Here is a 26414-nt window from a genome sequence, read left to right as displayed (position 1 = left end):
TGAATTTTTCCTGCAAAAAAATTTTTTTCAAAAGATATTTTGGGAAAAATATACCTTAAAAATATTAGATATTTTATCATTTGAATGTCTGGTCATCATTTGGGACAAAGCATTGTAAAGAGAATTCCCTGGACCCAAAAATATTCAGAAGTTTTAAAAGGTGAAGCTTCCCTTTTCGAACTTGTATAGTGAATATGAAAAAATTCAAACTTTTCAACGTAAATTAATGGATGGGCATTTTCCTCATCAAGACATTGACAAAGTTGTCTCCCCCTATGTCAATGGGACTTGTAGCTATCACAACTGTCTTCTTGTTCAAATTTATCGCATTTTTCCTGAACAATCTCTTAGGGGATTTCTTAGCTTTCGTTTCATATATTGATATGAAATAAAAATATTAAAAAATATAAAAACATACATAATTCAAAAAACGAAAATGAAAATTCAATGAAAAAAGAATGATGTAATTTAAAAAATATAAATCATAAAGGTAAGTTATATAATGAAAACCCTGTTCTTTACAAACTTTTAAATAGATTTGAATTTCTTTCTCTAAGTTTTTTTTTTCAATTTTTAGAGATATAGTCTATAATTCAACCCTGTATAGATTGATACAATTAAAACATTTGTATGGTAAGTATAGTTGTTCTTATAATTCAAACTTTACCGCAAAGTTTATTATGAAATGAGTAGTATTATACTTAATTTTTAAACCTTATATGTTAAAATTGAAGTGTATGTTAAGCCTCTTCTAACATTTTTTTGGAAAAACTAACTCCATAAACAACCATTAAAATGCAAGCATGATAATGTCGTGCCCACAACAAGAGTACTCTATGCGTAATAAGGGTCCATCCATCCTTTCAGACACTAAGAGTACAGCCCCTTGCCCACAACAATACAAATTTGATCCATTTGAAAATGTCTGCATTTTGAGAACATAGTTTGGTGTCCCAAACCCCTCATATAAAAATGGACAGTCCTAAATTAACAACATGACTAGTCCATTACAATTTATCAGGAAGGACCGGAAGGTTAACGGCTCACAATGAAAACTTAAAACTATTTTTTTATAGTCTTACCTTTGATAACAAAGCCTGAGTCTGATATAGTTTTACCCTGTCCTTTCCAAATCTGGTATAAATGTAGATAAAGGCCTGCATAGAAATCATTGACAACACAAACAACTTCATGACGTCTATTGCATTCCCTTGAAAACAAAAAAAAGCATTTAAGAAAAATAGGTTCATTGTCTTGAATCAAAAATAAAGAAAAAGAAAATAGTCTTAAAAACTTAATACAGCTACTTGAAAATTCATGACTCTAAAATTCCTGTATGAAAGAATTATGTTGGTATTTTTCCTTTAAGAGGGAACAGCACAAAGTCCCCTTTGGCAAACTTTGTACAGACAACTATGCTATTTATCCAAAAAGAGCAAGAGCCATGTCAACATGGCCATCCCCCGCCGAATGTGTTTGCTCATTGGAAGAATGTATATGTAGTAGAGCGGAATAATTCCATTTTAAGAGGTCTTTTGGTAATGAAAACTGATGGCTATAGTGATTACAGATTTGAAACTTATGTGAATACTGATGGCTGAAAATAACAAAGGGCAATTACTGAAAAATAATGCAGGGTAGGTTATCATTCTTGTGTGCTGCATCCCTCCTCAGTAAAATCTATCCACCTATGAAGTTTCAAGTTGATACCTAAAATACTTTTTGAGAAAAAAATTGAATTGAAAAATTAAGTATGAAAAAGAACAAAGGGCAATAACTCAAAAATTATAAAAGGTAGAGTTATCATTCTTGTGCAGTGCACACCTCCTGAGTGACATCTATGCACCTATGAAGTTTCATTTTGATATCTCAAAGGCTTTTTGAGTTATGCTCTGGACAAAAATTAATTTTGAAAAATAACAAAGGGCAATAACTCAAAAATAATGCAGGGTAGAGTTATCATTCTTAAGCACTGCACTCCTCCTCAATGAGATCCATCCACATCTGAAGTTTCAAGTTCATACCTCAAATACTTTTTGAGATAAGCTCTGGACAAAACAGCATGAAAAAAAAGGGCAATAACTCAAAAATTGTATAGGGAAGAGTTATCATTCTTGGCACAACATTCCTCCTCAATAAGATCTATCCACCTATGACATTTCATGTTGATATCTCAAACACTTTTTGAGTTATGCTCCACTCAGGTGAAAAATTAGGTATGAAAAAGAACAAAGGGCAATAACTCAAAAATTATGAAAGGTAGAGTTATCATTCTTGTGCACTGCACACCTCCTGAGTGAGATCTATGCACCTATGAAGTTTCATGTTAATATCTCATAGGCTTTTGGAGTTATGCTCTGGACAAAAATCAATTTTTGAAAAATAACAAAGGGCAATAACTCAAAAATCATGCAAGGTAGAGTTATCATTCTTGTGCACTGCACTCCTCCTCAATGAGGTCTATCCACCTATGAAGTTTCAAGTTGATAACTCAAATACTTTTAGAGATATGCTCCGGACAAAAATGTCGGACGGAAGGACGGACGGACGGAAGGTCGGACGAACGGAAGGAGACTATTTCTATATCCTCCGCCGAAATTTTTCGGCGGGGGATAATAAACACAAATGCTTAAAATTCTTAAAGGAACTCCACTTAAAGGTCCAAAAGCCTAAAATCATTAACTTTTTACAAAAATCAGCTGGGGCTTTAAAACTGAAAGTTGTGCAAAAAAAACATTAAGAAATATACTTAGAAATAACTTTGGGTCATTTTTCACAATTAAAATAAATTATGTCAGAAATATGGAGTAAGCTAATAACTTTAATTTTGCACACAAGTTATTGGTCTAAATTTACATCAAATGGAACATTAACTTAAAAATTTATTTTCAGACTCATCATGTCTAAAAACCTCAGTTAAAGTCCCTTTAATGGAGAAAAGTGATATTTTCCATAGTTTGATAAACTATTTTTAAATGGTACTTCAGTAACATTCTAAGGATGATAACTCAGTAAACAAGTTATGTCCCCACCATAACATACTCAGCTTGGTTTGGTCTGAACATATTTATCTAAGCTTGGTTGTGTAAAAAGTTCTTGCGACTTATATAATAACTTTCAAGTCCACTTCCTGGAAACAACCAGTACTAATTGGTGTCATATGAAGAAACATGGCCATGACCTGATTAGACCTCAAACCCATGATCCCTGGGTTGAGAGACAGACACCTTAACTTCTAAGCCACCGCTCCCATGCTCAGCTGTTCATTAAACACGCAAATAATGTCACAAAGATAAATGATGTAGTAAAAATTAATGCTAAAACTAGAAGGGTAACGTTTTTGTCACAAAAACATATGTCTCCCAAAACTATGTATGGTCACTCATGTGAAGTTTCATTGAAATCCCACCAGTAGCTTGACCTGTGAAAGCATAAAAATGTTTTTTCTATTTATAGCTCTGGCTTCCATTATATGCATGACCTGTGAAAGCCAGACAAGATTTTCCCATTTTAGCTCTGGCGGCCATTTTGTGCAGCAAAGCAGAATGTGCCCGTGATGTGCACAACTAGGGTTGGTACTTGATAATCACTCATTAAATATTGGTTGAAATCCCACCAGTAGTTTGACCTGTGAAGGCTGGAAAAGATTTTTCTATTTTTAGCTCTGGTGGCTATTTTGTCCAGCACATGCCGGTAATGTGCACAACTAGGGATGGTACTGATCACTTCTGTAAAGTTTGGTTTATATCCCACTAGTAATTTGACCTGTGAAGGCTGGACAAGATTTTTCTATTTTTAGCTCTGGTGGCCATTTTGTGCAGCGAAGTGGAAAGTGCCAGTATTGTGCACAACTAGGGATGGTACTAACCACTCCTGTAAAGTTTAGTTGAAATCCTATCAGAAATTTGACCTGTGAAGGCAGGACAAGATTGTTCTATTTTTAGCTATGCAGCCATTTTGTGATGCGAAGCGTAACATGCCGGTGATGTGCAAAACTAGGGATGGTACTGATCACTCCTGTAAAATTTGGTTGAAATCCCACCAGTAGTTTGACCTGTAAAGGCCGGACAAGCGTACTGCGGACGGACAGACGCCAAAGGCAAACACAATATGTCTCCCAAAGTACCCATAACTATGGGTAAAGGTAAGAAAACTGGAAAATATTACATTAAGGACATTTCTATAGTAACCAATCAATATACCTTCATATTTAAAATCTTAAAATGCCTACCAAATATGCCTAGAGTAAATTGATATTGAGAAAATTGAAAAAAAAATTGTAAAAACTCTTCCCAAAAGCAGTTTATCTTTAAAAAAGCAAATAAAAAAATAACAACAATAAAACATTAATACATGTATACTTTAAAGGAAAAATCTGTTACTGGTCTTCAGAGCTTATAAAATCAATAAATAAACAACCTCTAAAACAAAACTTTAACAGTGTAAAATATCATCAGGAAAAAAATTCAGTTTAATGTCTGAGTGAACATAAACTTGGTGAAAATATGACAATATGGCTAGCATTTACCATTAAAATTTCAACAAGGTCTTTTTTTAAGTAAGATGTGAAGAAAAAAAAAACAACAAAAAACCAAGAGGAAATTCATTTAAATAAGTCTTTGTGCACATGACATTTCAATTAATCTTCCTTTAAATAGGAGCTAGAAATAGCAAATTATTTAAGAGTGTATGACAGTTCTGACACTCCTTCTATAGAAAAGACAGGCTAGATCTGCAAATGTCAGGATGATCAGAAAGTAAAATAAAATACACATGATATTTACATCACAAAAAAACAAAACAAAAAAAACAACAAATATGAAATCTATTAAAATTTTATTACTTGATTGAGGTAAGTATAATATACCATATTTTCTCTAATAAATGCCCCCAGTGGCATAACATTTTCCAAAAAGGGGCATTTATTAAAGGTCAAAAACATTGTTGTTTTTTGTTTGTTTGTTTTGGGTTTTATGTCACATCAACACAGTATAAGGTCATATCGCGACGTTCCAGCTTACTGGTGGAGGAAGACCTCAGGTGCCCTTCCGTGCATTATTTCAGGCATTATATCATGAAAATAAAAAGAAAGTTTTATTGTTTTTGTTTAATAATTCACTGGAGTATAATTAAAAGGGGAGGCGTGTTTATTAGAAAAGGTATGTTAAGAATAACCAATGCAAGATTTAAAACATCACAGATTTAATTTTTCATTACAAACCTTTTGCATTGCATACATCCTAAAAAATACAAATATTGACTTTTCAGATTCACTTACTTGTTGAGTAAACCCTCTCTGAGAACTTGAAGTGTTATCCTTGATAAATTTATACCCATTACACAAAATGGAAAATTCTGAAACAAGAAACGGGGATTTTCTGGTAGTTATGTTAATGTATAGAATTTTGTTTGTTTCATTTTTTTAGCCTTTTACCAACAGTATTTCAGTCATAAAGGCGGGTAGTTTCCTAACCATGGTTCCTGGTGAGTTACACCAGTACTAGACTACCTTCCTTCGCGCTAAACTTCCAAAGCATCTCCCGGGGATCGAACCCACGCCAGAGAGGTAAGTGGATTAGAAGTCATCGACTCTAACCCCTCGACCACAGAGGCGGTCTAATGTATAGAATGCTTCCATGAATAAATACATTGCAAATACATGTATATATATATATATACATGCTAAGTGACAATGAAATAAATTGTAAATATATAGCACTGTATTTTTATTTTTTCATTTGATATTAAATAACACAGGCTGTAATCAAAGATTCATAAGATAAAAGTTATTTTTGCTATAAGAAAGGTATGTTTGTTACAAAAAGAACCTTAACAAAGGGGCCGTTGACCCACAAATTGAAAACCTAAGGTAACGTCATTCTCTATAGTTACGAGTTGTACAAGGTTTTGTCACAAACAACCTATTTCATTCTCAATATAACTACATAATAATAATTATGAGATTATAATTACCTGTGTAGGATGTAATGACAGCCTGTAAATATCACTTGCAAGTTGATGTACTTTACCATCTTTTAATATGTGTAATAAATTTACAACACCAAGAATTCCAGCGCCTCGTAAATCTGTTGCTGGATCAGTACCTAGTAATTAAATGAAAAATAAACCATCAAAATAGAGGCATATTGTATGATAAAAATAGCTTAATAGCATACATAGAAATAATAAAGTAGCATGTATCCTCACTTCTTTAAAAAAATAAAGCACGCACCTACTTGTATATATTTAATTTTGAAGAATGAAAAATTCTGTATGAACTGTTATAGAAAATATGAGTAAAAATATAAAGATTTTTTTATTTCTTTGTAAATCCAACCAATAGCATTTATACATAAAATCTGTGACTGAGATGTTAAGAAGTTAAGTCTGCTGAATTCATTTAATTGACTTGTCCAGCTTCCATTAAAGATACATGTATACTTTGCTCAAATTTGATATTAGAAAATATTGATAATTGCTACAATTTAGTCTCTTTGTAAATATAAAATAAGCAGGTTTCTTCACACAAAGTACATATGTTATGTTTAATTTTCTACACACTATAGGTTTGTTTGTTTGTTTGATTGGATTTTACATCACATCGACACAGTATAGGTCATATTGCGACATTCCAGCTTTACTGGTGGAGGAAGACCTCAGGTGCCCCTCCATGCATTATTTCAGGTACAAGTGGGTGCCTCAGAAGAACCAACAACGTTCTGTAAGCAAGCTGGATAGCTTTCTCACATGAATGAATCTCAAGTCCCTGCCGGGATTTGAACCCACAGCGGTGAGGGGCAAGTGGTTTGAATACACACTATAGGTGGTCACAGTATATATATATAATATGAATATATAGTGTCATTAAGAAAAGACCAACTTTACTTGACCTGTTATAGGGAAAGCTGAGCTTCCCATACAGAGTTTATTTTTTCTTTTATTCAAATTAGACATATTCAGTAAGAATTTCATAGATTTCAATAGACTTCTGTGATAAAAAATATTTTACTCAAGGATGAGCATAGTATATCTTTAAAGTGATATCATGCTCATTTTTTCACTGACAAATTGAGTTGAAGTAGTAATATATTTCAAAAAATTAACAATAATAATGCTGACTGACCAATAATTGATAAAGAAAAATGTTTATAATTTTCATAAGAACTACCTGAATTATAAAATGTCTGTCCCATTCATTTTAAGAAATGAGCTTAAATTACACATTCTGAACAATATTTGTAGAAAAATCAGTAGGTCACATGGATTATTGATTATTTTTTTGTTGTTAAATATAAATTCTAACACTATCGGAATTTTTTCTATATAAACAAAGAAGGCCCGAAGCGTGCATTATTCTACAACAATGCACTCGCCGTTCTTATTATCTCCCTGTGTATTTTCACATTGAGGGCGCCATTTTGTTTGAAAAATCTGATAAATAAAAACAATTTTTTGTCGAATTTTGTTGTGAAAACTATCTAGAATGAAAGACAAGAGGGCCATGATGGCCCTTAGGTCGCTCACCTGTATATAGCCCCCCCCCCCCAGGCCAATTTTTACCCAAGGGCTTTTATTTGTTTATTTGAACAAACTTGGTAGATACCCATAAGAAGATGTTTCATGCTAAACATCTAAGTTCTAGCTCATTGGGTTTTTTAAAAGAAGATTTTTTAAGTTTTTACTATACACATATAGTTAAAAACAATGACACCCCTGGGGCAGTGCCAGTTTTGACCCCCGGGCTTTTATTTGAACAAACTTTGTAGATATTTACTTAAAGATGTTTTATGCTTAATATCTAAACTCTAGCTATTTGGGTTTTTTCAAAGAAGATTTTTAGGTTTTTGCTATACACATATAAGGAAAATCAATGACCCCCGGGGCGGGCCAGTTTTGACCCCAGGGCTTTTATTTGAACATACTTGGTAGACACCCATTAGAACATGTTTCATGCTAAATATCTTAGCTCTAGCTCTTTGGGTTCTTTAAAAGAAGATTTTTTAAGTTTTTACTATATGCATATAGGGAAAATCAATGACCCCCTGGGGCGGGGCCAATTTTGACCCAAGGGCTTTTATTTCAACAAACTTGATAGACATTCACTAGAAGATGTTTCATGCCAAATATCTTAGCTCTAGCTCCTAAGGTTCTTTAAAAGAAGATTTTTTTAAGTTTTTACTATATGCATATAGGGAAAATCAATGACCCCCTGGTACAGGGCCAATTTTGACCCAAGGGTTTTTATTTCAACAAACTTGGTAGACATTCACTAGAAGATGTTTCATGCCAAATATCTAAGCTCTAGCTCTTACAGTTCTTTAAAAGAAGATTTTTTAAGTTTTTACTATATGCATATAGGGAAAATCAATGACCCCCCGGGGCAGGGCCAATTTTGACCCCAGGGCTTTTATTTGAACAAACTTGGTAGACACTCACTAGAAGATGTTTCATGCTAAATATCTTAGCTCTAGCTCTTTGGGTTCTTTAAAAGAAGATTTTTTAAGTTTTTACTATATGCATATAGGGAAAATCAATGACCCCCCGGGGCAGGGCCAATTTTGACCCCAGGGCTTTTATTTGAACAAACTTGGTAGACACCCATTAGAACATGTTTCATGCTAAATATCTTAGCTCTAGCTCTTTGGGTTCTTTAAAAGAAGATTTTTTAAGTTTTTACTATATGCATATAGGGAAAATCAATGACCCCCTGGGGCGGGGCCAATTTTGACCCCAGGGTTTTTATTTGAACAAACTTGGTAGACACTCATTAGAAGATGTTTCATGCTAAATATCTTAGCTCTAGCTCTTTGGGTTCTTTAAAAGAAGATTTTTTAAGTTTTTACTATATGCATATAGGGAAAATCAATGACCCCCTGGGGCGGGGCCAATTTTGACCCCAGGGTTTTTATTTGAACAAACTTGGTAGACACTCATTAGAAGATGTTTCATGCTAAATATCTTAGCTCTAGCTCTTTGGGTTCTTTAAAAGAAGATTTTTTAAGTTTTTACTATATGCATATAGGGAAAATCAATGACCCCCTGGGGCGGGGCCAATTTTGACCCCAGGGCTTTTATTTGAACAAACTTGGTAGACACTCATTAGAAGATGTTTCATGCCAAATATCTAAGCTCTAGCTCTTAGGGTTGTTTAAAAGAAGATATTTAAAGATTTTTCTTTTGGTTGCCATGGCAACCAGAGTTCTGAATGGAATTAAATTCTTTGAACAATTTTTAAAGGTGACCACCAAAGGAACATTCCTGTGAAGTTTGGATGAAATTGGCTCAGTGGTTTATGAGGAGATGTCATTTAAAGCAAAAGGTTACGGACGGACGACGGACGGACGGACGCGGGACGAAAAGCGATCACAAAAGCTCACCCTGTCACTTTGTGACAGGTGAGCTAAAAATGGTCTAACTAAGAAAATAAATCCGAACACCAATATCTTTAATTCAGTCGTTAACGCTGTACAGACGTTTAAAGTGTTGTTTACGTGACGTCACAATGTAGCGCCAAACAGCACGTGCAAAACAATCAAAATCAAGTACGCTATTTTAATGTCGCAGACGAGTAAAGTTTTACATTTATTTCACTTTTAATAATTTGTATTTCGCTTGGAAAATTATAGACTGAAATAAAATAAATAAACAAAGTTTTATCAACGTTTTCAAAATTCGTTATTGTCAAAATGTTTCTACACACGGTAGATTTAACGACAGTTTTTTTCAACCCACTGGAACGGCCTTTAAAGAACATTTCTATTGGAAACTCTGAGGCGAAAACAAATTTAACCACCAAGCATAAAGTCCAACTTTATAATAATAATTATATTTTTTCTTGACGTGTTAGAATGGAAATAGATATTAATTCTTCGTGCATTATTGTATAATAATGCACGTTTTTCGTTCAAATGCTTTGTAATTAATCACTCAGGCCTATCGGCCTTCGTGATTATATTACTACGCATTTGAACTCAAACCGTGCATTATTCTACAACAATGCACTCAGAATTGATATCTATTTCCTAAACAATGAACACAACTATGGCAAAATCTCGCAAAATCTCGAGTTATTTTTACCTGTTCACTGACCATTTTTCACTTTGAAGGGCATAATATCACTTTAATGGAACTGTCTATTATCATTTATTGGACATATCTAGATAAAAAATCATCCAGTATTGTAGATAGAGGTCAGACTACACGGATGTGCAGGCTGGCCCGGCTCTGTACCGGTGGCAAAGGGTAATTGATTTCAATACTTACATGGTAAGGGTTTATTTCACAATACAGTCAACAACTCCAGCAATTTACCTTGGAAACCAATTTCCTCCCAGTGACCACCAATCCTTGGACAATCAAACTTAGACCCTGTTAAACACCTGTATATAGTTTGTAATGTCCTCATATGAGCACTGTTTTCATTGTTCAACTGTGCTGTAAACAAAAATAATTGTCATTTATACATTACTGTGGTAATATAATATATAAGTATGAAGACTTAAACATTATATTGTTAATAATCACACTTTATTACATCCTCTATAGTAGACAGTGAATTTTTATATTTGATAATTTCACCAAGAAATTTAATTTTGATAATTTCACTGTAGCCAAACGGAATTGGAATAACGATTGATAGCATATAACATATCTTATTAAATGTATGATAGCTTCCTCCAAAATTGATCAATTGTAAATAAAATACTGGAAACCAATCAATATTTGCCCATTGTTACATAATATGAGAAATTCTATAGAACTTTTTTTCAATTGAAATATTGTGATGACATAATTCAATGACACCATGATGAAGAAGGCATGCAAAAATCATCATAATTCATGAAAAATCTTAAAACAAATAGAAAATTTGTTAATTTTGGATTAAACTCATTACAGTGTTGGAGCAGTACCTCTAGACGCTTGGTTGGTTTTGGGCCAGTAACTTCTCAAATGTTACTGGCCCGAATGGCCAGTAACTTCAAAATGTTAATTTCGAAGACTGTAGTATGGTGAATGTGATGCGGTAGGCGGGTAGGCAGGGAAATAATATTTTTGTATATAAGTTGGTAGACAGCTTTAAAAAGTGCATTTTGGAGGACAAAAAGGCTAGATTTTAAGCATTTAATCATTCAATCAAATTGTCCTGTATATTGTGGTGCTCTAACATTTTTATTAGTCTTAACTGCATGTTTCGAATGTAACACAAGATGTTTAAATTTCATCACAAGTTAGTCTCATTTTCCTACTTTTTAAAAATGTGTGCCACTGATCATATTGACAGATTTGTTATCCAAAGTAAATTTGAAATGCCTGACTGATTAATACAGTATTAAATTTTCTATATAAAGTCATAAAATGACCTTATATTAGGATGGTGATGTAACTTGTTTGTTTTTCTGGTTTATACCCTGATTTAAACAATATCCAATTCTCTCCCTCTATTAAGCTTAGAGTTTGAAATTATTTTTTGTCCATTGACATATGACTGCAGTATTTCAAATGAATCGTAACACATTTACTTTGGTAATTCAGCAAACTGTTAATCAGTCTAGTAAATAAACTGTTTATAAAAATAGTTTTAAACACTAAGCTGGTTAAAATTCATTAGTATATATTAACAAAATTAAATAGGGCGCACGGACCAATTTAGCGTGACCAATTTAATTTTGTTAATCAGTACTAATAAACTTTAACCTATACTAAGTGGGCAGACATGGTTATATCAAACGAGTTTCTGAGGTTAATGAATGACGAAATAACTGAATATTAACTTCATACTATAGACAAGTCACCTATATGCAGGAATGGGTTAACTCCTATTTTGAAACAATAAGTTAGAGTTAACCCAATACATGTACTGCACCAAGGTGAAAACATCTAACAGCATATTAACACCTCTATCTTCCCCTTTAAATAAAACTTTTGCTAATTTTCAAGAATATATTTCTATCAACTTACAAGCTGCAAGACAAAAGACTCTGTCTCTCTCATCGAGAAGATTTGGATGTAACTTTGGAGGTCCAAACAGATAATTTACAAAGGCAGATAATCCATGTCTCTCTACTACTGGTTTTATACTAGCCTGTATGATATACACATAAAATAATTACAATTACTGCAAAATCATTATTATTTGTGGGGTACTAATTTTCGTGGTTCTTGTGGATATGTCAGTTCACTGATTTAAGATTCAACAAAATTTCACTTCATCTGCTGCAAAATTATTTTGCATCAATATTTTTACATTTTACCTTTGGAAAAATAATAAGTCTACAAATTTTAGAACCCACAAAAAAATATTCTTTGTGAAAAAACCCGGTTACCAGTTTCGAAACTGGGCTAAGACAAAACCTTAGATAAAATACGAATTAAAAATAAATTGCTTTGTGAAGATATCTTTAAAGAAACTAATTATTCATAGAAAATCATTGCCAAATATAGAATCATTATGATCACTTTTACAAAATTACAATAAACTCCCATAAATTTCAAGTGTAAGACATTTTTTCTGGGGTTGACTTAATATTGTGACTACAGAGAAAGGGATAGCGATAGAAATATCACATTAAGATGCTCGTTCATCTATACTGTGTCAGTGTGACGTAAAACCAAATCAAACAAACAAACAAAATGCTCATTCCTTGGTTATTTTTTTCTAGGGTTTAATATTGTGACAACAGGGAATGTGTGTTTTTATTTCTTCCTATGATGCAAAAGGGAAAGAGCATCGGAACACTGGGCTATCTGATTTATACGAGGGAGCAAATAAACAGTAACAGTGGGATAAAACTGACATCAAAGGCTACAAAACTATTAGGGGGCCTCCGTGGCCGAGTGGTTAAAGTCGCTGACTTGAGATCACAGGTCCCTCACCACTGTAGGTTCGATCCTCACTCGGGTCGAAATCTTTCATGTGAGGAAGCCATCCAGCTGGCTTACGGAAGGTCGGTGGTTCTACCCAGGTGCCCGCTCGTGCCTGAAATTATGCCCGGAGGGGCACCTGGGGTCTTCCTCCACCAATAAAGCTGGAAAAAAATCGACGAAAAATCTCAGCGGGACGCTCTAGGATGACCCGACTTGAGTGTACGGTCGCCCATATGGGCTTTCCGGCGGCGACCTTAAATAAACGCATTAAAAAAAACAAAAACAAAAAAACTATTAACTTGATCAGTTTGATTTCCCCAAATTTATGAATGTGAATGAGTTTGGGAATGGCAGCAAGATTGTAACCCTAGTGTCCAGCTATAGAATCTTTTTCCTTAAAATTTTCAAAAGTTATTCACAAGGTCAAATTATGTACTGGCTGATTAGCATTAAAAGAGCAGACTATGATCTATGAGGGCTAAACAATCTTTAAGTATGCACTGGTCACATGTATATATTTAGAACGTGTTGCCCCAGAGGCTAAGGGCTAAATCCATTTGAGTTAAGGCAGAGTAAGGTTTAACCTTTGATTTACATTTAACTTTTTAATAAATCAAACATACCCTGACTTGAGAGAAATCCTCCCGCTTGATTATTTGCAGCAGCTCCTGGCTTGTCATAGGTTTTACAGTTTGGACCACTGTAGGCTCAACCCCTATAATATGTCATCAATTAAGATATCAACAAAAAAGACATAGTGATTACATTTATTACCTTATAAAGCATTATATAAGTTAGAGATTAAGTATTATAGTTACAAGATCATTTAGAAAAGACACAGTATAAATGGGGTAAATTGTAACGAAGTAATGTTAATTATATATACATGTAATTGTGTATAGACTGATGTTACAAGAATAATAATTAATTGACTATTCTACAGTCATGAGAGAAAAAGAGTTAATAAATAATAAAATTATTATTCTTATTTTAGGTAAATCATAAATCAATAATGATATCAGATCTGCTAGCTGAACACCACACTTGATTGTTCTTTAAGATTATAAGTAAAACAAACAAGTTTTTTATAAAGAAACTCCACCAAGGTCCAAAATCGTAAAGACATAAAATTTGAAATTTGTATATAGCTGCATGGGGCACTTGAAACAGAAAGATATGTAAAAGATAATTAAAGCTGCATGCCTCCAGATGAGCCAAATTATTTCAAGAATATTAAACTTGAAAAATGTACTCATATTTTAAGGAAAGTAATAATATTTGAAATTGAAGTAATAATTTACCATATGAGCCATTAATTACCATTTTGCCGTATGTATCGCCATATTTCTACTGCATGATCAAGTAACACAGTAAGGGCTAATTTCTGCATACTTTGACCTCATTTTGGTATATTACGATGTTTTGCTTGGATTGTAAGTGCTCAGTTTGCAATGTGTAAATTACTTGTTCTGTTCATTTCACAATATATATTTACATGTTCAAAATTTTCATGAAAGTTAGCAATTTTTCTCAAAAATATTTTGAAAATCATATTTTTTGTGCTTCTCTTAGCCCTATTTGAGAGATAATCATTGCAACACTCTAGCAAATTAGGGGTAATTTTTCACAATCAGAATAATCATTCTGGAAAAACCGAGTCAGTGCATGATTTGAAATTTTGCATGCAGTTTATTTATACATCAAATGGAACATGATTAATCTTGGAAAATTATTTCCAGTCCCATCATTTCAAAAACCTCAGTTGAGTGCCTGTCATAGGGCCAACTAGGTACCAAATGAGTAAGGTAGCCATTCCATACTTTGTATAGCAAAGTTAAACATAGTGTTATATTAACAAGATTAAATAGTTTTAGGTAGAAAATATAAAACATTTTTTTAGTATAAAATAAGGTAAGTATTTAGAGACAAAAAGGAGATAAGGCCTGTAATTATATAATTTTTCAATGATTCAATGATAATTAACAATATAACTTAGGATTAAAGGTTCACCATTTGTTAATATTTGAAAATCTGGCACAAAGATTATCAAGAAAAACAATCATTAGTAAAACAAAGATGTGAGATGTGGGTTCCTAGGTGATGTATGTATTAACCATGCATAGCACAGCATGTACATAACCATCCATAACATCATTACAACAGTTGATTTTGTCCTATGAAAGTCAATTCACTAAAAAAAAAACAAAAAAAAACACACACATAAAAAAAACACACATAAAAAATGTTACAAAAACAAAATGTGAAAGTACCTTTAACAGTGACATCTGTTTCCTTATACCCTGTGAAAATATACAAAAATAAAACACTGTGCAGCATTTAACCACATACTGATACATGTATTACTCCAAGATGATCAAATAAATGTAAAACAATACCATTGTCAAACCTAACTACCAGAGTGTGCATTCAATAGTGACTAAAACAAAACATTGATTTAGCTATTGTGTTGTTTAAAAAAAGCAACATTTTTTTGAAAAGTTTTTTATATTTCCTCTATTTGTAATTGACGATTATTACTATTATTAATTTTTGGTTTCATTTAACAATTGTTTGATTGGTCGCCTTTTGGATTGTTTCTGCAAACACACAATTATTTGTTTAATCGGTATAAATTTGTACTTAAATTGCATACATTAGTTGGTTGTAAATGCAATTAATGTTCTCCCTACACAGATTCACATTCTGTACAACAAGTTTAAAGCCACCTTCAGTTTTTTTAAAGGTTAAATATGTTTTTTTTAGAGAAATTGTTTAAAATAATTTTTAAATCAAAAGAATTAAGACAGAAAATGAAATTTGCCAACAAAAATATATAACCATGCAATCTAATCTAATGATCTGCTCTCTATATTTAAATTAGTAAAGTCGACATTCTTTTCCCTATCTTCTATTTTTAGAAACAAACATTACTGACGTGTTATAACTACATTTCGGAAGGCTGTTTTAAAAAGGCTTAACAGTAATATGTTGCACTTTTCCAAGATAAAATTACTAAAATACTTATTTTGAAACAACACAGAATTGTTTTTCCAACAGAAAATAAAAGCTGAAGGCCACTTTAAATAAATCCCTGTATGGTCATTGGGACTGACTGTACATCAATAACCATTTCTCTACCCTAACAGCTTCAGTACCATGTTTTAGCTTGTTGGGTTTTTTCTAGTTTTACGTTAATATTAACACATACTTTTGATCATATCTTTGACATCAATCCAACTAAATTACTTGCCTAGATAACTAACTGTAGTAACCACAAGTGACTTGTTATTTATTCCACATGTGACCTGTTACTTATTCCACATGTGACCTGTTCCTTATTCCACATGTAACCTGTTCCTTATTCCACATGTAACCTGTTACTTATTCCACATGTGACCTGTTACTTATTCCACATGTGACCTGTTACTTATTCCACATGTGACCTGTTACTTATTCCACATGTGACCTGTTACTTATTCCACATGTAACCTGTTACTTATTCCACATGTAACCTGTTACTTATTCCACATGTAACCTGTTACTTATTCCACATGTAACATGTTACTTATTCCACATGTAACCTGTTACTTATTCCACATGTAACCTGTTACTTATTCCACATGATTTCTGAATCAGTGATGAGAGACAAATGACCATTAGACACGATGTCTGAGATAAATTGTCACAGAGAAATTACACCTCCCCCTAGGATTAAAAATTTAGCATGCCCTGAATTACAAATTTGATGCTCTCCCTACTGAGCTAAGTTGAGGGTCTAAGATGTTGAAGAAAGTATATAAGATACAAACACTCAGCTATAAGTCACAAACTAGTTTTAAAATGAGGAGTATTGTAAGTGGATTAGATACCATCACCATAGAGATTCAAAAGAGATCAGTTTCATACATACATTATCATATATTACATATAAAGTTATAATAAAGTTATAAATAAAATATTCAGAAATATTGATGAAATAAATACGAATTTTTATTTTCTGTACTTTCACTGTAAAAATTTATTTTTCACTGCAGTGAAACTTATTTTCTGTATTTTCACTGGTGTCTTGCCAAACTCCAATCAATTTCTTAAACAAGCATCATGGCCAAGTTTGATGACAACTCAGTCAAACATGTGACCTCTAGTGTGTTATGAAGATTTTTCCATATTTGGGCAATGTGACCTAATTTTTGACCGGACACGACCCATATTCAAACTTGACCTAGAAATCATCAAAACAACCTTTCTGACCAATTTCCAGGAAATTTGGATCAAAACTGCAGCCACTAGAGTGTTAAAAACATTTTTCTATTTTTAGCTCCTGTGACCTAGTTTTTGACCGGACATGACCAATCTTAGCACTTGACCCAGAAATCATCAAAACAACCTTCCTGACAAATTTCCAGAATATTTGAATCAAAACTGCAGCCACTAGAGTGTAAACAAGCTTTTTCTTTTTTTAGCTCCTGTGACCTAGTTTTTGACCTGAGATGACCCATCTTCGAACTTGACCCAGAAATCATCAAAACAACCTTCCTGACAAATTTCCAGAATATTTGAATCAATACTGCAGCCACTAGAGTGTTTACAAGCTTTTTCTATTTTTAGCTCCTGTGACCTAGTTTCTGACCTGAGATGACCCATCTTCAAACTTGACTTAGATATCATCAAAACAACCTTCTTGACAAATTTCCAGAATATTTAGATGAAAACTGCAGCCTCTAGAGTGTTAACAAGCTTTTTCTATTTTTAGCTCCTGTGACCTAGTTTTTGACCGGAGATGACCCATCTTCGAACTTAACTTAGATATCATCTAAACAACCTTCCTGACAAATTTCTAGAATATTTGGATGAAAACTGCAGCCCCTTATGTGTTAACAACCTTTTTCTATTTTTACCTCCTGTGACCTCGTTTTTGATCGGAGATGACCCATCTTCGAACTTGACCTAGATATCATTGAAACAACCTTCCTGACAAATTTCCAGAATATTTGGATGAAAACTGCAGCCACTAGAGTGTTAACAAGCTTTTTCTATATTTAGCTCCTGTGACCTAGTTTTTGACCGGAGATGACCCATCTTCGAACTTGACCTACATATCATTAAAACAACCTTCCTGACAAATTTCCAGAATATTTGGATGAAAACTGCAGCCTCTAGAGTGTTCACAAGCTTTTTCTATTTTTAGCTCCTGTGACCTAGTTTTTGACCTGAGATAACCCATCTTCGAACTCGATCTGTATTCCATTGAGACAAACATTCTGACAAAGTTTGATGATGATCCAATCAAAACTGTGACTGCTAGACTGTTAACAACCCAATTGTTAGAGTGTTAACAAGCTTTTTCTATTTTTAGCTCCTGTGACCTAGTTTTTGATCGGAGATGACCCATCTTCGAACTTGACCTAGATATCATTAAAACAACCTTCCTGACAAATTTCCAGAATATTTGGATGAAAACTGCAGCCTCTAGAGTGTTAACAAGCTTTTTCTATTTTTAGCTCCTGTGACCTAGTTTTTGACCCGAGATAACCCATCTTCGAACTCGATCTGTATTTCATTGAGACAAACATTCTGACAAAGTTTGATGATGATCCAATCAAAACTGTGACTGCTAGACTGTTAACAACCCAATTGTTGACGACGCACGACGAGGCACGCCGGACATAGCCCCATCACAATACCCTCACCTTGACCACTTCGTGGTCAGGTGAGCTAAAAAGTATATTATAAACAGAAAATTCAAGTTTTTTCTATTAATACAGGATTTATTTTCATCTTGTGTTATGAAAATTATCATATGCCACTCGTGAAATATTTATTTTCTCAATGAAAATAGATCCTGTATTCATAGAAGAAACTTGAATATCCTCTATTCGTTTAGTATAATTGATAAATATGTGATTAAATATACCATAGTTAAAAATATGAATACAATAATGTTATTATTTTCTTAATCTTTGTATTATTGATTTCCCAATTAAAAAAAAATGCTACCTTCTTTAATTAATCATTATTTGAAAATTGTAATATTTACCAGCTATTAATTAATCAACAATTGATCTTTCTTGCAGGTCAAAGATTAACATAAAATTCTAAATTTCCATTGCACATGTGATGAAAAAATTTAACCACATTATAAATGTGTCAACACAATGAATTTCAAACAAAAACAATACCAACAACATAAATTTGATGCTGTGAGCTTAAATTTAATCTGCCTAAGTACAGTACAAATTATTTCCTGCCTCCACCTCAGAAACTTACATGTAAATCTAATTTCAATAATGAAAACCATAGACAGGTGCATTGCTTTGTGGACACCCGCTGCTCTACCATTCTCTAGACTAAAATATAACACAAGTGGAAGCTGTTGATAATCAACTTAAGTAAGGTATACCTGCTTGTACAGTGGTAACGTTGTCCCATTCTGCTTGTGCTGACTCTAACATGTGCTGTGTGCCCTCATCTGGGGGAGGCTGACAATAAAACAAACCAAAATATATCTTATTTCAATAAAAAGATAATACATGTACAATGTATAGGAAAAACCCTTGTATATGTTACCATTTCAATTAAAGTATAAAACTAATTACATCATCATCATCATCAGTCTGCCATACTTGTACAGAAATGACTGAAGTGCCTCTCCATGTATTATAATTATAGGGCACAAACTGGTTACTGATTTAGACTAAGAAGCTCATCAACTAGCTTGGTAACCTAACTAAATGGCTTACATACAAAATGTTTGTTTATCTTTTCTGATTTTATGCTGATTTTTTTGGCCATGTCTTGATGGTGACTAAGTTCTCCTGATAACTAACCAGTAATTATAGGAAAGTAACCATCTACTAATATATATATATATACCATGTTATTTCTAAATCAGTGGTGAGAGACAAATGACCATTAAACTCGTGTCCGAGATCAATTGTCACGAGAAATTATGACACGCCCTAGGATCAAACCAGCAATCCCTGGATTACAAACCAGGTGCTCTCCCCATTGACCTAAGTGAGCAGACTCTAATTTACAAGAAATAAACATCTCAAGCGGAGAAAATTATGTGCCTTGTGGTTTGAATGAGAAACAAATCAAAATTTAACAAATCCAACTACATTGTAAACTTTTGTAACGTTTTAAGGCACACAAACCTTGTCGGTAAAAAAGCTAGCACAACACAAAGAGTTGTGTGTGTCCTTATATATAGGAAACATTCCCTTATGTTAATCCATCAATTTTAGTTTTTGCATATATATTATTATGATTATTATCAGTATTATGACGTTCTACCAATGTTATTACACTTTTACAGCATATTAAGAATAAAGAAATAATGTAAATATACCGGTACAACATAGGGAGCCTGTGCTGGTTGTGATGTAGGTTTGATAACGGCTACTGGTTTCTGTATTCCACTACTGCTAGCCTGTGGGGAATGGGAACCAGTGTTATGGTCCGGCTTCTGTGAGCTTATGTTACTTTGTTGTGGTAATGGGGAACCAGTAATGAGATCATGTGATGTTGCTGTAGTTATGGTCCTGAAATGAAAACAGCAAATAAATGCATAATGGATTCATTTACGATGCTATATTTATATGTAAGAACAGCAGTAAACTTTAAGTAACCATGTAAAAAAACCTCTATCTTTTGTAACTACACTGAAAACAAGAAGCAGTCAATTACAGTCAAATCCCTGCAGGGGAAAAGTTACTGCATAATTTATCATTAAAATACATATCAAAGGGCAATAACCTTAATACATGTAGTACAAAACCGAGTTTATGAGGGCTATTCTGAAGTTTCAAACTGATAGCTCTTAAACAATAAAACATTTTGAGTTATAACCTTGAGGGAAAGTGAGCATGAAAAAATGATAAAGGGCATTAATTAAAAAAATTGTGAGAAGAAGAGATACTGTTCTTTCCTTATGAACAACTCCTATTAAATTGTATCCATCTATGAAGTTTAGTTGGAAATTGTCATCTCAAATACCTACTTATGGTCCTAGCAAATGAGCATGAAATAAAATACTGAGACTATTACTATATTACCAATATGAACTGTCAGTAGGACTACTTGACTGACTTTTCTCAGTGCTTGATAGTAAAACAAGAGCGTTAGCTAATGTAGAATATTCTAAATTCAAATTGGGCCATAATTCTGTTAAAATCCATGTTTTAGTTATGGATCTTGAACAGTGACCTCCTCTTATGCTCTTAAATAAGTGTGTAAAGTTTCAATCCATTCCTTTAAGTAGTTTTGGAGAGAGCATTGCACTCAAAGACACTGACACCTGGGTGAGTACAATAGCTCTCTGTATTCTTTGAATAGCTCAGCTAAAATAGAAAAGTTATCTTATAAGTAGTATTTAAGTACATAAATGGAAAACATTAATATATTTTCATCACTCACATTTCAGGCTGGCCTTTGTTGACCTGTGGTCCAGTTTGTACAGGTTTGACAGTAGATTCCTGTTGCACAGGTTTTACTGTAGATGAATTAATGGCTGGAGTTGGGAGATCAAAATCAAACTCAGAGTCAGAATCATCTTCAGTCTTATCATTCATCATTATATTATCAAGACTAACTGTCACATCAACCTGTGAAAAAAACTTATATCTATGTAACTTATACACTGTTTACATTTGTGCCATAAAACATGTCTTACACCCCCTTTGTAATACAAGTCATGTGTTTTAAATGGCATCTGATTCTGGCATACCTTTTATGAATGAATTGCGTTTGAAGGTTGACATTATTGCCCTGTTATGAATCAAGTTGTAAATTCATATGCTACTATAAGAAAAGTGCTAAATGAAAATATTAGTTATTGCAATTTACTATATTTCTGTATTTTTTCAACACAGAGTTAATACAAAAGCAATATACATAAATAATGATTTATTAATTTTTTTTGTCAATTAAGGAATAAACATAAAAGGCATAATGTACAAAAATGTAAGTGGTAATCATTAAATCATATAGTCTGTACCTCTATTCCAATAGATCAAGTGTGATAATTTTTTGATATTGAATATATCTCACTGATAAGATCCTATTACATGAAAATAGATTTTTTACCTCCTTTTCCACCTCATCTTCTTGCTTATCAGCTCCTGTTCTGTGCAGTTGATCTATCATTTGAGAAACATTTTTCTCTTGCTTAAAACCATCTGTGTCACCACTTAACATGTTTAGATCTTCTGTTTTGTCACCAGTAACATCTATCTCATATTTATCTGTTACCTCAACTTGTTTAACATCTTCATGATGCTCATTTCTTTCCTCATCCTGACTTTTGTTGATATCTGAAGCTGACTTTTCAGGTTCGTTTTCATTTTTACCATTAGAATCATCAAAAAGATTATCAGGCTGCTCTTTAACTATGTCTGAAGATTCCTCTCCAGATTTTGCTTCAGATTCGTCAACATTTGCCTTAGATTTAATTTCATCATCATTAACATCTTTATTAGATTCCCCAAGGCTCACTAAATTTGCACAGCTTGGTTCGGTAATGACAATACTTGGTATTCTGCCTCTCTGGTTACCGGATGGCTGAATGTCTTTGGGAAGTTCAATATCACTAAATGCCGGTTGGTCTCTAGGTGTGCTTAGATCAAAATCTATATCATCATGGTCGGCTGTTCCAGTGTCATCTAGATTGTCAAACTCTGTACTTAACTCTACTGTACCATCCATGCTGTACAGAAAATGAAATTGTTAACTTTAAGTCAACTTTTAAGTCACATATTCACACATATAATACTGACTGGGGACCAACAAAACCAGACAACCCAATCACAACTTTTCGGCCCTTTCTGTCATTCTCGGAATAAGGATCCCAAACACAATAGTATGAATACACAGAGTGGATACGGTATTTCTGTCTAACCTATGCGAAAAAAGTAAACATGTAAACAAATAGTAATTTAATGCTGGGAGTTGTTAAGTATGCCCACTCAATTTCAAATGTAAAGGTACATGACATTGTACCCCTGTCATTTTAAATTGGGGGATACATATCAAAATCTGGGGGTATACAGAAGATTAAACATGTTTTTGTTTGCAAGAACATTTGAGTCAACATGATATTAATGAAGAGTTGTTTCACTTAGTATTACTACCCACTAACACAGACACAAACTCCTTAAGGTAGCAATGAAACAGCCATTACAATCACTGATCTTTTGTTAAGTCCATGCGGTTATTATCAATAACCAAAATTTTGTGTATCCTAAATTATGTACATTTATTTCAAAAGGTCAATTGTTTATATTTTTATTTCATATAACATTTGTAAAGTTCACAATTGAAGTTAATTGTTCAAAAGTTTAAGTGACTAACTTTCTATTGATCATTTGTGAACTAAAAATACTTTTTGGCAGTTGTAAATATCTAAAACATTTTTTCTTAAGACAGTACATGACTGTGTCATCAAGACGTGGCTAAAATATTTACAAATCAGACTGAAATGACTTTTTGAAAGCAGACACGCAATTGAGACCGAGTTAAGGCTGCTCCTAACAATTGGTAGATGGCAACAACATTTAATTGATCTGCATGTTAGGCTATCCCAAACATTCTTTCTGACAATTTTACTTTGCGTGCATGTACCCCCTGCTTACAATTTTTATGCGTGCATATAGAATTTTGTGGGTGATTTACGCACTGTGTTGTGTGAATGGGCATGCTGGTTGTTGACAAGTAATCAAGTAAAAGTCCACCTAAAAAAGGTGAATTCATAGGTACAGAAGCAAACAGTTCATTATTTATATATTTATTATTATGGTTGTAGAAACTTAAAGTACAAAATGCCAATCTGTTGACACATTAGGTCAGATTTGTTTATTATTGTACATCAGTGGGCATATTTATTTCAAAAATGGTTGTCAGACATATTTTCAATTGAAATTATACAGAAATAGACTTTATCTTCATTTGGATCTGATTGGTCAAATATATTAATTCCTTTGACATTATCTAATATTCCACTCTCTGTTTCTATTTACATCTGGAACATTGTGGTAGAACTACTTTCAACCCATATCAACTCCAAAGTTATCATAGATAATAGCCCAGGAAGTTCCAATTGCCTGAAAACCATCAAACACTGACAGACCCTAAAAATGTCTGATTTGGTTTTTTTTCTTTGTTCAGTAATTGTCGATCATTCAGTCACTTTTTATCAACAAAAAAACTCATAGCACTCTTGACGTCCAATTAATGTTTTTGAAATAGATATTAATATATTGCTGTTTATATAAGTACTGTAGAGATAAATTTTATTACTTAATTATAGAAGAAATATGCATTTATTGCTCATTGAAGGGTGACTGATACTGGTCGGGGACCATGAAGCGGACACTTTTTGACCATTTTTTTAATACAGATTTCATAATTTCAAACCTAGAGACCTGAAAATTTGAGACAGTACAGCTAGGTTCTTCTCCAAACTAACAAGCTAGTTTGTTTATTTCTGATTATATTGACACTTATATCTGGGGCTCGTCAAGGAGGGTATCATAATTACCTAAATTATCTACACTACAGTACCATGTGTCCGGACAGATATGACATGGCGTGATTTAATACAGATAAAAGCTTGGGTGTTTCAATTTTTGATTTTTGACATGATATATTGTCCGGTCATGTGTTTTGACGCTCATCTATTTTGATGCCATTTTTGTTTTGACCTAACAATTGGTGAAAACAACCTCGTATGACGTCATAATTTGCTGACTGCACTGCAACGTATAACTAAAACATGTGGAAAGACAGAGACATTTCACTGAAAATACTTCACCTTTATTATATTTACTTCATTTTTTCATCTTTTTACTAATGCAAAATCAATCGATGCTTATGCAAGCCATAATTTTGCAAATACAGCCTTTGAAAAATCTTGACCTGCCCTTTTCTGTTCTATCCTCCATTTTAAAATGTCTTAATGAGTGTCATGTGACCAAAACTTTGCAGGTGTCCTTAATATTCACTGTAGCATAAGGTGTACAGCTTATATTGTTTGAAAACATTAATTGGTTTTTAATTGATACTGAGTAAAATTCATAATGGGTTAATTATTGTATATAAAGTTTATAAAAGAAAGAAAAAAAACATTTTTTAAATCAACATACACATATCTTTACAACATCTTTCATTTTAGATATATTTTTCAGCTCTGTTAAAGCCAAAAACAGATGCTATTCATCAAGATTATTGGTAAATACATTCCAGGTGCACCTATTAAGACCACTGCCAGGGTGTATGGCATTCCTAAATAATGGATAGTTTTATATGAAATAAAATATGATTTTAAGTTTGAACAATGTTGTTACATTACAGGTTTGCTCATTTAAAAACTTCTTATGCTGTACATATTGCATTACAGTGAAATATCCTTTAAAAATAACAACCCAATGAAAAGGCGTCATTTCATATGACTGTAAACAACAATCGATGCCTCCACGGTCTGTTTACTTAAGTACAAAACTTAAGTGATTTTGAACTTTTAACAAACATAAAAAAGGTTTGCAGTGATAAACAACATGTCATAGTAACTTTATATTGTCAGGGCCAAAAAACCCTTCTTTGTAGAGGCCGAATATAGGCTGCTTCCCCAACCAAAATAGCCTCTTTTTTCCCCACTTTGGTCCTTAAAATTCCCCAGTCTTTTGAAATTTCCCATAGAATTTTGGACAAAATTAAATGATGGTGTTGAATTACTGCCTTATTAGTATTTCCCAGTGCTTTTTGCTTTCCTATTTTGAATAACATGTTAAAATTTTGTGTTAAATTTGAGACCCCTTTTCCCAAAGTATGCAAAAATCATGCATATTTTCCCCAAGAAAAAGGCTGAGGCCCCTTCCCCAAAAATGGTGTTTTGGCCCTGATTGTATTTTATTTAATGATCAAGTTAAATATAAAAAATGCACTAGTTAAACAGCTTATGGGCGTCAAAACTAATGACACTTCTGCAAATTTATGATTATAGATGGTGTCAACATAATCACAAATAAGCATAAAGCGGACACGTTTTGAACAGTTGAACATACACAAAATTTTCTTAATTTACAAAATTTGAGAATGAATTTTAATAAGCTGAACTTGTAAAAATTATTGATTTAACAAATATACCTTTCCTATCATAAACAGATGAAGTAGCAATTTCAACTGTAATTCAAATGCTACCCTGAAGTATACTATAGACTGGACTCTTATAAACAATCAAATAGCTAAACAAAAAGCTTTCAATATTTAAACAAAATGAACCGGTGACCGATGTAAACAAAAATGGATAAGCTTGATTGTTTTTTTTCTACGTAACAAAAATGGATAAGCTTGATTGTTTTTTTTCTACGTATACGAGAATTATCTTCTTTGTTTCTAGTGAACATACTGTAAACTGAAATGACATATTTAAACGAACAGTATAAAATAAACTGCTTTTTCGCGGAGATGATACAACGCTTAGCATATTGTAACCAGGGATGTACTGTATATACTGTACAGTACTGTATACACGTTAGCCCAAATTATTATGACAA

The 26414-nt window shown here is 32.9% G+C and overlaps 1 protein-coding gene across 1 annotated transcript; it reads right to left on the bottom strand.

Moving 5' to 3' along the window:
* Window positions 1–223: 223 nt before the first annotated feature.
* On the bottom strand, window positions 224–26166 carry LOC132742945 (uncharacterized). Its single transcript, XM_060731439.1, has 13 exons — window positions 26005–26166; window positions 21952–22570; window positions 21283–21470; window positions 20216–20408; window positions 19265–19343; window positions 15135–15164; window positions 13488–13579; window positions 11959–12082; window positions 10312–10434; window positions 5974–6104; window positions 5279–5355; window positions 1083–1210; window positions 224–363 (listed from the first exon to the last, which is right to left on the bottom strand). Exons 2-13 carry the CDS (start codon window positions 22567–22569, stop codon window positions 224–226), a joined length of 1923 nt encoding a protein of 640 aa, XP_060587422.1. The 5' UTR covers window position 22570; window positions 26005–26166.
* Between the last annotated feature and the right edge of the window lie 248 nt (window positions 26167–26414).

This window comes from Ruditapes philippinarum, unplaced genomic scaffold, assembly GCF_026571515.1.
Source record: "Ruditapes philippinarum isolate M1 unplaced genomic scaffold, ASM2657151v2 ctg1724_1_1_1_1, whole genome shotgun sequence".
Lineage (NCBI taxonomy): Eukaryota > Metazoa > Mollusca > Bivalvia > Venerida > Veneridae > Ruditapes > Ruditapes philippinarum.
Note: the sequence above shows the minus strand (reverse complement) of the source record. Positions and strands in the feature narration are given on the sequence as shown.